A 12,012-nucleotide genomic window follows, 5' to 3' on the forward strand; every position below is an offset into this window, starting at 1 on the left:
AAAAAATTATGTATGTTGATATATGGTCATGGTTTGTTTGATATCTGATGCCTTAAAAACCCAAGTGCTTAGGTGTTTCGGAAAGTGCCGCTAACACTGCTGCGACTATATATAGACAGAAAAATGAATAAGGAGATCAACAGCACCAATATATATAAAAGATATTAAATAAATAGATTATAAATAAATAAATAAATGAGATACAAAATTTAATGAAATAAAGGTGAAAAGAGTATAATGGAAAAAATATAGCAGTTGTTCATGAAACAGTATGCTTAAACAGACCAAATGTCTTCCAGCTTCAGTTTCGACCTACTTTGATTAAGTAAGTGGTATTAGAATTATCACTGGGAATCTTCCTTACTCTTCTGTAACTGACAGTTTTATGAAAAACAGCAGTGAATTTGACTTCCTACATAGCATAAAAGTATCCGTGAGCTACAACTCATTGCACAATTCTAAAACAAAAGTGAAGAAAGCATTTGCGACAGAACAGCTTAAGTGCAGCAAGTCAAGTTTACTTAGAGTATATATTTATTACATAGATTGATATCAGCCATGGGAGAGTAGGAGACAGGCTGGAGATTCAAGTTGTGTAAATAAAACTCCAACTTCTATTTTTCAAAAACATGTCTTATCTTTAATATAGTACGTAAACTCTAAGGCCGCGTACACACGCGGGGACTGTTCGGCCAACTTTGTCCGCTGAACAGTGTTTCGGCGGACAGTCCGCCCGTGTGTGGGCGTTCAGCGGACAGTTTCAGCGAACAGTCCGCTGAACAAGGTTTTTCGGAATTTCCGAAAAACTGTCCGCTGAAACCTTGTTTCAGCGAACAGTTCCCTCGTGTGTAGGCTTGTTCGACAAACTAAGTTCCGCGCATGCTCAGAAAGGATTTACACGCCGAAAGTTATAATGCAGTGTATAGGACGTCGTATTTTTCGTCCCGTCGTACGTGCCGTTCACGTCATCGCGCACGGTTTCAGCAAACTGTTCGTACGTCGTGTGTGGCCATGTCCGTCCATGCTAATTTTGAGCGGACTGTTTGCCGAAACTGTTTGACGGACAAAGTTGGCCGAACAGTCCCCGCGTGTGTACGCGGCCTAAGGCCCCATTCACACTTGAGCATTTTGTAGCTTGAAGCCTGAAGCTACAAAACGCTAGAGGGGAAAAAATGTATTATTCTCAATGGAGATGGTTCACATCTCCACTCCATGTCACATGAAGCCGAACGCCTGAAGCTCAAACAAGTTACAGACCCTTTTTTTTTTTTTCGCTCGAATCGAGCAGATTTGGGCGTTTTTCTTCTTTTTACATTGGTGACCTTTTGCCCTGCACAAAATCGCGGCAAAACGCCGTAAAAAAAATCACGGTAAAAAACGCAGCAAGATCGCTGTAAATTTGCGCAATTTTCTGCTTGAAAACGCTACGCTCAGGTGTAAATGCAGCCTAACAATAAACTTCTCTTATTTACTCTTCTTTGGTCCATTTAAAATGATTGTTATATCTGTTGGATAAGTGTACAAAATACCTGCTGATCCTGCCAAAAATGCTGTCAGCTTATAACTTCCCACGATCTTTGCCTTTCTAAAAAAATAAAATAAATGCGCATCGTTTTGTAGGTAAAAAAAAAAAGTACATTTATTTATTTTTATGCCCCCCCAATCAGCAGATCTTGGGTGCAATCTCGGGCTCCTGCAGACTGTCTGTGTAGCGGTGGAAGCCGCCCCCACCAGGAGAGACGCTAGCAATAATTGTATGTAAAATCTGACTGGCTCGTTGAACTCAAGTCGATCAATCAACTTGGGTAGATTCAGCCTGCCCATATATGGTTTGAAACTCGGCCGGTTCCTGCTGATTCGATTCAATCCGTCTATGGCCAGCTTAAGAATCAAAAGGAAGGTGGCTACTTTTCCAGAACCAGAATATATTTATATAATCTATGCATGTTTTATATAACATGATGAATAGAGTGCTGTGAATTGTTAGATCCACATCCAACCACACATAAAACAGTCTAGTCTAGTGAGGCTAATATTTGTTCAGTTTGGCTTGATAAACATCATTAGTAAGTCCTTGGTGCCTCATACCTTTCCTTAAACTCCAGCAGATATTAGCATCACATCTCTGAAGAGCAGACAGCATATTATGGTATATCTCTGCCTGCGGAAAGTGTGCTTATTTCAGTTTTACTCACAGATGTTACAGCCGTTACTGCTCAGTGTGCAAATATTAAGCTGGAGACCGAAGATCTTCCCAGATTTTCCCAGAAACTTCAGAACCAGATCTGTTGTTGCTGCAACTTTAATATTTCTCTGTCCCAGTTGGATGAGAAAAAAACTACAATTACAGGTGCACTTGGCTTGCTCCCCAGACCAACACAGATGGACAGAATTCTAAATAAAGGAGGAAATTAAAGTAGTAACCATATCACAGGTTACAGCTTCTGAAAGCACGCCTGTGAGTAAAAGCCAAAACCTGATTGGTTACTATGAGCGGCGCCCCTATACTTCCCTTGTGAAGCAGATTACTGTTCTTCTCCGGTACATACCATGATATCACCTTTAAGCAGCAAGGCTGGCTCCAGACTTATGCACAGCTGTCGTCTCTGACTTGTGCCATCTGCAAGGCTTAAGAAAAAGAAGAGAAGATGAGCTCCAAGAATAACAATAAAGTAGAGAAATACCACTTCTCCTTTGTGACTGCTTCATCATTGACTTCTTATAATTTTGTACAATTATTATGTGGTCAATAAACAGTGTTTATTAAAAACAAAGTGAGGAAATACACGGAAACTGATAGGCTGAACTTACTAGATTCCAGAGGTATAGACGAGCTGCATGGATTGGTAGATCTTCAGAAAGGGACAGAATACTGTGAAAGAAAGTCAATGAATTAAATAATGCTAAAGTAATAGAGTTAGTTTGAGGTATACAGGTGGAAAAAAAATCACAACCAGGCATTCCTGGTATTTAAAATGGCATGACCTGGAATGTGAAAAATATAACAGAAGAAAGGAATTATGATGACACACGTAAAATAGCAGTGGTTTATTGCTGCAGATGGTAAACATATGGGCATTGGGCACATTATGCTGCATACATTTGCATCAGAATTCCACTAGGGCTGAGTGAGGTTCAAATAAGGCTAGATCTTTGGAACAAGTAGCTAAAATGTATTTAGCTTTGACCTCCCAAAAGCTCTGAATGTTTCAAGTTCAGACATCCAGAAATGATTGCTTCCTATGCTTTTACGTCCAAAGTAAAAAGTCTCAGACTGGAAATAGGCTATCAATGGATTCAGTCTGTCTGACTGTTCCATGACCAGTCAACAGAAGAATATGATTCAGGTATCCTATATCAATTGCAAGCTTGCTATTCACTAAGAGATCATGTACAAATGACAGAGCACCTTTGGGTACAGGTGTTTTCAAATATACAATAGGCTCACCTCAGAAAAACTTGATAGTTCACCATATGGAAATAGTTTGGGGCAGTTTCTGGTGTAGTCTATTTTATTTCTAAAACTCCATCTGTAAGGTAAACCACAGATGTGGAGTTACATGTAACTTATGGACAAGAGATAGAGTTTGGCGGCTGCGAGTGGCCTGGCTTTGTGAGCGGAGGTTGTCCCACAAGAGCTACATCCGTATAGTAAATAGTATCCAGTAAATTTGGTTGTTCTTAGAGTGCATGAGAAGAGAAGGGGAGGCACGGCTATCAAAATGAGAGGGGTCTGTAAAGTAAAGCCGGCCATTCATGGATCAAGACTCGATCCATAAATGGTCAGGCTGGTTGTACTGAAGCTGATCCATCAGTCAGATTTTTGGCATGCGATTACTATCTAGCAGCAGTGTTCTGACAGCTGGGAAGGCTCCTCACGCCCCCCCCCCCCCCCCCCACCAGCAGCAGAACACAATAACGCTCCAAGAGGTATTCCCCTATCAACACTTAAGCTTGCCATAGATGGAGCAATTTTCTTCAACTGTGCTCTGCAGGAAATAAAACAGGCAGTGTTGTTGGGAGAATCCCTCCCGCAGAGCCATTGTGTTCTACCAGGACACAGTGAGCCGCTAGCGATAATCCCATGTAAAATCTGGCAGGCTGGTTGTACCCAAATTGATTGATCGATCAACCTGATTACATTCAGCCTGCCCATACATGGTTTGAACCAGAGGCGTAACTAGAACCTTCAGGGCCCCGGTGCAAGAAACAATGAAGGGCCCCCCAACTCCTGGATGGGGTCCCATCTCATGAGCCTGGGACCCTTCTCCCGAAGCCCAGTGGCGGAACGCCGGGGCTCGGTCGCAAGTGTAACCTTTGTGACTCTGGTAGTCAGTAGTTTTTTTATTATTATTTTTATTATTATTTTTTTTTTACTGTTTATTTTATTTTTTTACAATTTTTTCTTATTTTTTTTACATTTACTGTTTAGGAGCCCCATTGAGGGGCTTTGGTAAGATATCAAGGGTCTAAACAGACCTCTGATGTTCCACTGGTGAGCTCCCAATCTCCTTCTCTGCAACCTCAGCTGCACAGAATCTTCCCTTTCATTTACAAACTAAAGCATAGTTAAGATAGTTATGAATGAACAGAGTCAGTGATTGGTACAGATCCCTGCCTCTGTCCATTCAGACAAGGAAGGGGCCGGTAAATGACATATTTACCAAACCTTTCCCTGCTCTCCATCCTGACAAATCCCCCCGGCAATACTGCAGGGCGGCCAGGACAGAGGACAGGGGCACAGGAGCAGCAGAAAGAAGCTGGATAGGAGGAATGGAGGGGGGAGGCATATAGAGGAATCAATCTCTATATCAGTTCCTCTATATATGCCACTCCTCCTATCGAGGTGTACATTGGAGCATGGGCCCCCGTAGAGCATGAGGCCATATCACTGTGACCCCTGTAGTTACGCCCCTGGTGGCAGTGCTGTGTGGGGGATTGGACACAGTGCTGCTAGGGTGGATGGGATCAGTGGCAATGCTGGTGATAATGTGATCAGTGGTAATGCTGGAGGGAAGGGGAATTGATCAGGGGCAGTGCTAGGAGGGAGGGGGTGGACTAATCACTGTCAGATGCTGGGGGGGGGAGGGATTGAATCACTGGCAGAGGGTGGGGGGAGGTTGGGATCACTGTCAGATGCTGAAGGGGGGGTGGTTGGGATCACTGTCAGATGCTAGGGGGTGTTGGGATGACAGGCAGATGCTGAGGGGGGGGGGGGGTGTTGGGATCACTGGCTGATGCTGGGGGGTGGGATCACTGGCAGATGTTCGGGGTGTTGGGATCACTGGCAGATGCTGGGGAAGGGGGGTGTTGGGGTCACTGGCAGACGCTGGGGAGGGGGGTGGTGGGGTCACTGGCAGACGCTGCGGAAGGGGGGTGTTGGGATCACTGGCAGACGCTGGGGAGGGGGGTGGTGGGGTCACTGGCAGATGCTGGGGTTGTTGGGATCACTGGCAGATGCTGGGGATGGAAGGTGTTGGGGTCACTGGCAGATGCTGGGGAGGGAGGGTGGTGGGGTCACTGGCAGATGCTGGGGAGGGAGGGTGGTGGGGTCACTGGCAGATGCTGGGGAGGGGGGGTGTTGGGGTCACTGGCAGATGCTGGGGAGGGGGTGGTGGGGTCACTGGCAGATGTTGGGGGGTGTTGGGATCACTGGCAGATGCTGGGGGGGCAAGGTGTTGGGGTCACTGGCAGATGCTGGGGAGGGGGGTGTGTTGGAGTCACTGGCAGATGCTGGGCGGGGGGGTGGTGGGGTCACTGGCAGATGTTGGGGGGTGTTGGGATCACTGGCAGATGCTGGGGGGGTGGGATCACTGGCAGATGCTGGGGGGGGGGGGGGGGTGGGATCACTTGCAGATGCTGGGGAGGGGGGGGTATTGGGGTCACTGGCAGACGCTGGGGAGGGGGGGTGTTGGGATCACTGGCAGATGCTGGGGAGGGGGGTGGTGGGGTCACTGGCAGATGCTGGGGAGGGGGGTGTTGGGGTCACTGGCAGATTCTGGGGAGGGTGGGTGGGATCAGTGTGACAGTGGTGGTAGGGTAGGATGGGAGTAGTGCCAGTGCTGTATGGGGGAAGTGGTAGTGCTGGAGGGTGATTGGATCAGTAGCAGCATTGGTGTGGGTTGGGATCTGTTACTCACTTTCACTTGCTCTTTCAGTGTCAGCTTAGGACTCTATACTCCATGCTCTGGATCCCTTTTCATGTCTCTAGGACACTGTCCGAAGATGGGGTTTCCTCATTTTACTGAGACGTCCCCTGGCTCCTCCCCCTTCACTCTACCTGACTGGTCGGCTGACAAAAGTATACAGCTTCTGCCTCCTGATGGCTCCGGGTGAGCGATCCACTGTGCAGTTACTGTGGCTGTGATAATACTGTAAACGGTGCAGCTGCAAACTCCGTGGGCGGAGAGGCTGGGTGAGCGATCAGCTTTGTAGTGATAGTACACTCATCCATAATTGCCTCTGGGTAACTAGCAGAAGAACCTTCTGGCGGTGGGCCCCCTCCATAGTAGTGTGATGACAGGGCCCAGTCGCAAGTGCGACTGGTGCGACCCTGGTAATTCCGCCACTGGTTTGAACCTTGGACGGTTCCTGCTGAATCGGCTGAGATTCAAACAGTCTATGGATGGCTTTACAATGCTGATGTGGGAGAATCAAGCAATTTTCTTTCCTGCAATCCATGGTTGCAGGAAAGTAAATGGTTGCAGGGAAGAAAACCCAATAGTTTATGACTTGCCAAATTTCTGAAGCCAATAGATCAGAATTACAGACAAGCAACTAGCAATTACAGAAGGAGTGATCAGTGAGGCCAGCCTACTTATTTCACTGTGTACGGGTATAATGTAAATTGGTCAACATTCCCCCACCCCACCCCGCTCTTCCCCAACTTCCCCACCAACTGACAGTTATCATTTGCTGAATTGGAAAAGTTCCCATATATATAGGTCTTGATTTTTTTTATTATTCTACTATATTACAGAAAGATGCATAAGATTACATAAACCCGTGTTTTTACAAATCTGCATTTAGAATACACTATGTGGTTAGCAGAGTTCCTCTTTATATGCATGCTCTGGTTATGTGTACTATTCCAAAACCCATAGATTATGGTTTCTTATAGAAAGTTGGATGCTATTAAGGTTTCCAAATAACAGTGAGCATTAAAAAATCAATGCCGTTTTTCAGAAACATCAGTGGGATTAACCACACAGTCTATGACTGTGCCTGAGAAACAGATGTCAGGGAGAGACGAGAGTTATAAGAAGCACATGTGCTTGAGACAACTGTATAATGAGCACCATATAGCAGAAATGAATTGTAGAACAATGAAACAGAAAGTCAGGACCGCAAGATGATTGAACGTCATTGCTCAAATATTTACTGTAATAGATACGTAGAACAGGCATCTCTGGAGATGTGTCACTCAGTAAGCCCCGGGTCTGACTGATCTGTATTTTTTATCTATTGTTAAGCCTGTTTTTTTCCACATTGCATGAAAATTTTGAAATATTGTTGCTCTAAAAATGATAGTCTGTTACAGAAACAGTTACACAGTACACATTTGTTTTCTGAAAATGACACATTTGAATAGAGTGAGGGGTTGTCTAATTGTCCTGATCACCATAGTCCACCAGGAATGAAAGTGACAAAAATCCAAAATTCTCAGTTGCCTTCAGAACGAGAGAAAATCTTCCAATGGTGACACTTGTTCCTGTGACAACCCTCTAAGCCCTTGTACACACGGTCGGAGAATGCCCGATCGGACCGCGTTGTCGGATAATCCAACCGTGTGTGGGCTTCATCTCACTTTTTGCGTCGGAATGTCTGACCAACAAAGTTTAAGAGCTGGATATAAAATTTTTCCGACAACATGATCCGATCGGACTTTGTCCGATCATTTGTAGAGAATTCCGATCGGACAAAGTGCCACGCATGCTCAGATCAAATTCCTAGACCAAAGCTATTGGCTACTAGCCTGAACGTAGTCCCGTCGTAACTAAATAACGTCATCATGTAACGAACGATCCGATTTTCCAACAACTTTGTCCAACCGTGTGTATGCAACACCAGTTTTGGACAAAATCCGTCAGAAAAAATCCGACGGATTTTGTTGTCGGAACGTCCGACGGATTTTGTCCGAAACTGGTGTTGCATACACACGGTCGGACAAAGTTTTCAGAAAATCCGATCGTTCGGAACGTGATGACGTTCGTGCCTTGCGACAGGACTACGTTGCGGCTAGTAGCCAATAGCTTTGATGTTGTAATTTGATCTGAGCATGCGTGGCACTTTGTCCAATCAGTATTCTCTACAAACGATTGGACAAAGTCGGATCGGATCATGATGTCAGAAAATTTTATAGCCCAACTCTAAAACTTTGACGGTTGGATATTCCGATGGAAACAGTCTGATGGAGCCCACGCACGGTCAGATTATCCGACAACACAGTCCGATCGGACATTTTCCGTCGGAATATCCGACCGTGTGTACAAGGGCTAAGAGGGGCTTTCCCTCACATTGTAAAGATATCTCCTCACTTCGTGTTTACAGGACAGGAAAGGAACTAAATCTCCCGAAACACAGATGGCAAAAAATGGCTACGGTTTAAGCCTTCCCTACGCTAAAATGAAAAAATAAATATACTTTAAACTGCCCCACATGAAGTATGACCAGTCCTTTACAGCAAATTGAGACAATACTGAAATCACTTTTACTTGTTGAATTCATTCTACTATTGAATGATTAGCCTTGGAAAAGCCTTGATTTCCCTTTCTTTTCATGTTTCCATCTCTCTCAAACCTACAAGAAACAGAAGCTCTCTACACTGCTCAGTGTCTGACTGATTCAGAATGGCAATGACAGGCAACAGTTTTATATTTTACTGCATCATCAATCCAGAGACTGGATTTTTAACATCAATCCTGTGAGTGACATTGAGGTTTGTGTTATTTTAATACTGAACTGGCACATTTTTTATTTTCTTTGTCTAGTGCGGGGGCCAGCAACCTATGGCCCGCCAGCCGCACCTAGCCCACCGCCGATAAATGTCCCGTCAGTGCACGTGATGAAATGCAGCTGCACGCATCACCCGGTACCTTTTTTTTTAGAACCAGCAGTTGGCTTCCTTGGGATAATAACTGATGCAGGGAAGAAGCTGTTCAGCTGTTATTCCACGCAGCGGGAGGGGACGTATCCCCCTCCCGCCGCAGTCCGCGGATAACCCAGGCTCTCCCGTGCCATCGGGAGGTGAAAGCGGCTAGCTGGAGACCAGAACAAAGCCGGAATTGGCTTTGATTGGGTCTCGGATCTAGTAACCCGGAAGCAATGTCAAGACATCATTTCCAGTTTACATAAGACTTAAGAGAGCCAAATTTAAAAAAAATTCAGTATTCAAAACAGCCAAACTTGGCGTTTTGAATGCTTTTAAGTGCAAAGAAGGGATTTGGGGTTGAATAGACCCCAGATCCCTCCATATAGAGTACCAGACACTGCCTATTACTGCCACAAGGGATGTGTTTAAATTCCTTCTGACAGCAATAAAGGTGATCAGATCCCTTCCCTCCCCCCCAGTGCTTACACAGCTGGGGGGGCTGTGGAATTTGTAAGGGGGACTGTGTAATATGCAGGGGGGATGTATAATGTGCAGGGAGGGCTCGGTGGGGGGAGGCTGTGTGTTGTGCAGGGGGGGCTGTGTAATATGCAGGGGGGTCCAGAGTTGCGGGGGCTGCGTAATGTAAAGGGGACCAGAGGTGCAGGGTCTGTGTATTGTTATCTTCATTTATTAGCAGGTGAATGCGGCCCTCTATGCATTCACATACATTTGAATCCGGCCTCTTAAGTGGAAGTGGTCCATACAAAATCTAAAATCCCCGCATCTACAGACACCAGAGATCTAACACTAACCTCTCTATCCCTGTAAAGAAGCCAATCTGACCCGCTCCGACTGGATCCCATGCCGAGCTGTCAGCCATGGCTTTTCTGTGTGGACGGGTGCAGAGGAGACAGAGGACAACGGAAACATCCCATAGTAACTCTATGGGTGACGTCACTTCCTACTTCCTATTCATTTCACAGCCATTGTCCTCCATGTCCTCTGCAAAGCTTCTGGTGCTGCAGAGCGGGTCAGATCAGTTTCGGGTCAGATTGGCTTCCAAAAAGTATGTATACTCATTATTTCTTTACAGGGATAGAGAGGTTAGTGTTAGATCTGTGGTGTCTATAGATGCAGAGATTTTAGATTTTGCATGGACTTCCACTTTAAGTGGAAAACGGTTGCTGACCCCTGCTGTAGGGGCATGTATAAGTCCAGTTTGAGGGTAGATATCAAAATAAATGCTAACTGAATGCTTACCTCCATCTGTTTGCAGTGCAGGAATGACTGGCAGTAACACACACTGCAGGGACAACATATCACTGCTGATCTTTATGGTGCTAGACAGCAAACCTCCAAAATAATTGATATATCTGTGTACAAAGATAATATTTAGTTAGTAAACCCTACATTAGCTGACAAGAAAACACTAATCTGAACTACTGAAATAGGCAACACAACATTTCTATTATGACACATGCAGTGTTTTACCACCCCCCAACTTTACATGTAAACAAGCCCTACCTGAGCCTATGTTGAATGTAACTCATTCACAAGTGCAGCAGGCACTGCTGCTCCTCTGAAAAGTGATCCAAGTGTGTTTGACAGGTGGTGAGGAGGCGATATGTTGCCTCTTCAGCACTTGTTTTAAATGCACGTTTTTCCCATGCAATGCATGTGATTGCAACTCAGATCAGGTATGAGGAGAAGACACTGTGCCTGGTGATCTTTGACCTCCCCCATGTTGTTCGGGTAGATCTTCATCTCCTTAAGGTTATATCACATAGTAGCTTTGCTTTTTGTAATCTAAGTGATTATACAGTATATACCGTATGGAAGCAATACTTCTTATATGATGTAAAAAAAAAAAAACAATCTTGCTACTTAAATCTTTAAGACTGTGCACAGAAAAGCCAAGGAAAAAAAGAAATATTGATCTACAGCATAACCTGATAGTAGTCAGACGTCAGCTTTCATCAGAGTAATTAAAACAGTTGTTACCTATAGGTATACTATAGGTTTACTATAGGTTACATGTCTTTGCACACTCTATTTAGCCATATTAAACAAAGGCAGATTGTGTATGTGCCCTATAAAAGTTTTGTGGGTTTTTATTAATCAGCTATGTGCAATCTGTGTTGCCGCAGCTGCTGAGGGACGTCTTGGTCTAGTAGTCCCAGCAAGGTGCTCAGCTCCATTCCATATACTGTACTGGTTTAACAAGAATTTTCCCTGTCGTGCCTGCTGGGAAACAAGTGAAGCTGTATTTCTGCCAAACCCTGTCACAGGAAACAAGATCAGTAAAAAGCTTTCTGCAGTTCATGATAACAGGATGCAGGGCAATGGAGTATTTCTATGCTGCAGCAGGATAAGCTCCTGATTTCCCAGCTATATGCTAACAAAACATCAATGCTGGGCTAAGGCCTTGCCTGCGAGCTAGGGATAATGACAAGGGTTATGGGTGCAGTTCGGTTACCAGCTTCCCTTCACTGACCTGCGCTGGGATGGATGAAGCGATGAAGAGACCTTATCTTCACAAAACTTTCTCATGGCCAGAGTGCTAAGAGCCTGATCCACACTACAGAAAAGGAAGGGAAAGCAAGCATGTGATTTAACATTCAGGGGAAAAAGGAGAGATACGATCACAAAACAGCATGGCAGGTGAAAATGTTTCACAAACAAAAGAGATGATAATGTGCCTGTAGACAGAATATTGCATACTGCAAACAAAAATACATTAGGATAAAAATAACACAATGGGGATTATTTACTAAAGGCAAATTCCCTTTGCACTACAAGCGCACTTGGAAGTGCAGTCGCTGTAGATCTAAGGGGTAGATCTGAAATGAGTGGAAGCTCTGCTGATTTTATCATCCAATCATGTGCAAGCTAAAATGCTGTTTTTTTATTTTCTTTGCATG

At 44.8% G+C, this 12,012-nt stretch overlaps 1 protein-coding gene across 4 annotated transcripts in view; it reads right to left on the reverse strand.

Annotated features, from left to right (window-relative positions):
* Positions 1 to 12,012, reverse strand: part of TNS2 (tensin 2) — a 275,183-nt gene that overhangs the window by 67,074 nt on the left and 196,097 nt on the right. For all 4 annotated transcript variants that reach the window (XM_077483895.1, XM_077483898.1, XM_077483897.1 and 1 more), the window contains exons 11-14: positions 11,586 to 11,669; positions 10,352 to 10,464; positions 2,812 to 2,872; positions 2,550 to 2,628 (exon numbers count right to left, since the gene is read on the reverse strand). In XM_077483895.1, coding sequence (XP_077340021.1) covers positions 2,550 to 2,628; positions 2,812 to 2,872; positions 10,352 to 10,464; positions 11,586 to 11,669 — 337 coding nt within the window. The remainder of the gene's footprint in view (positions 1 to 2,549; positions 2,629 to 2,811; positions 2,873 to 10,351; positions 10,465 to 11,585; positions 11,670 to 12,012) is intronic.

Source organism: Lithobates pipiens, unplaced genomic scaffold (assembly GCF_037356315.1).
Source record: "Lithobates pipiens isolate NorthernLeopardFrog02 unplaced genomic scaffold, aLitPip1_a1.2 Scaffold_16, whole genome shotgun sequence".
Taxonomy (NCBI): domain Eukaryota; kingdom Metazoa; phylum Chordata; class Amphibia; order Anura; family Ranidae; genus Lithobates; species Lithobates pipiens.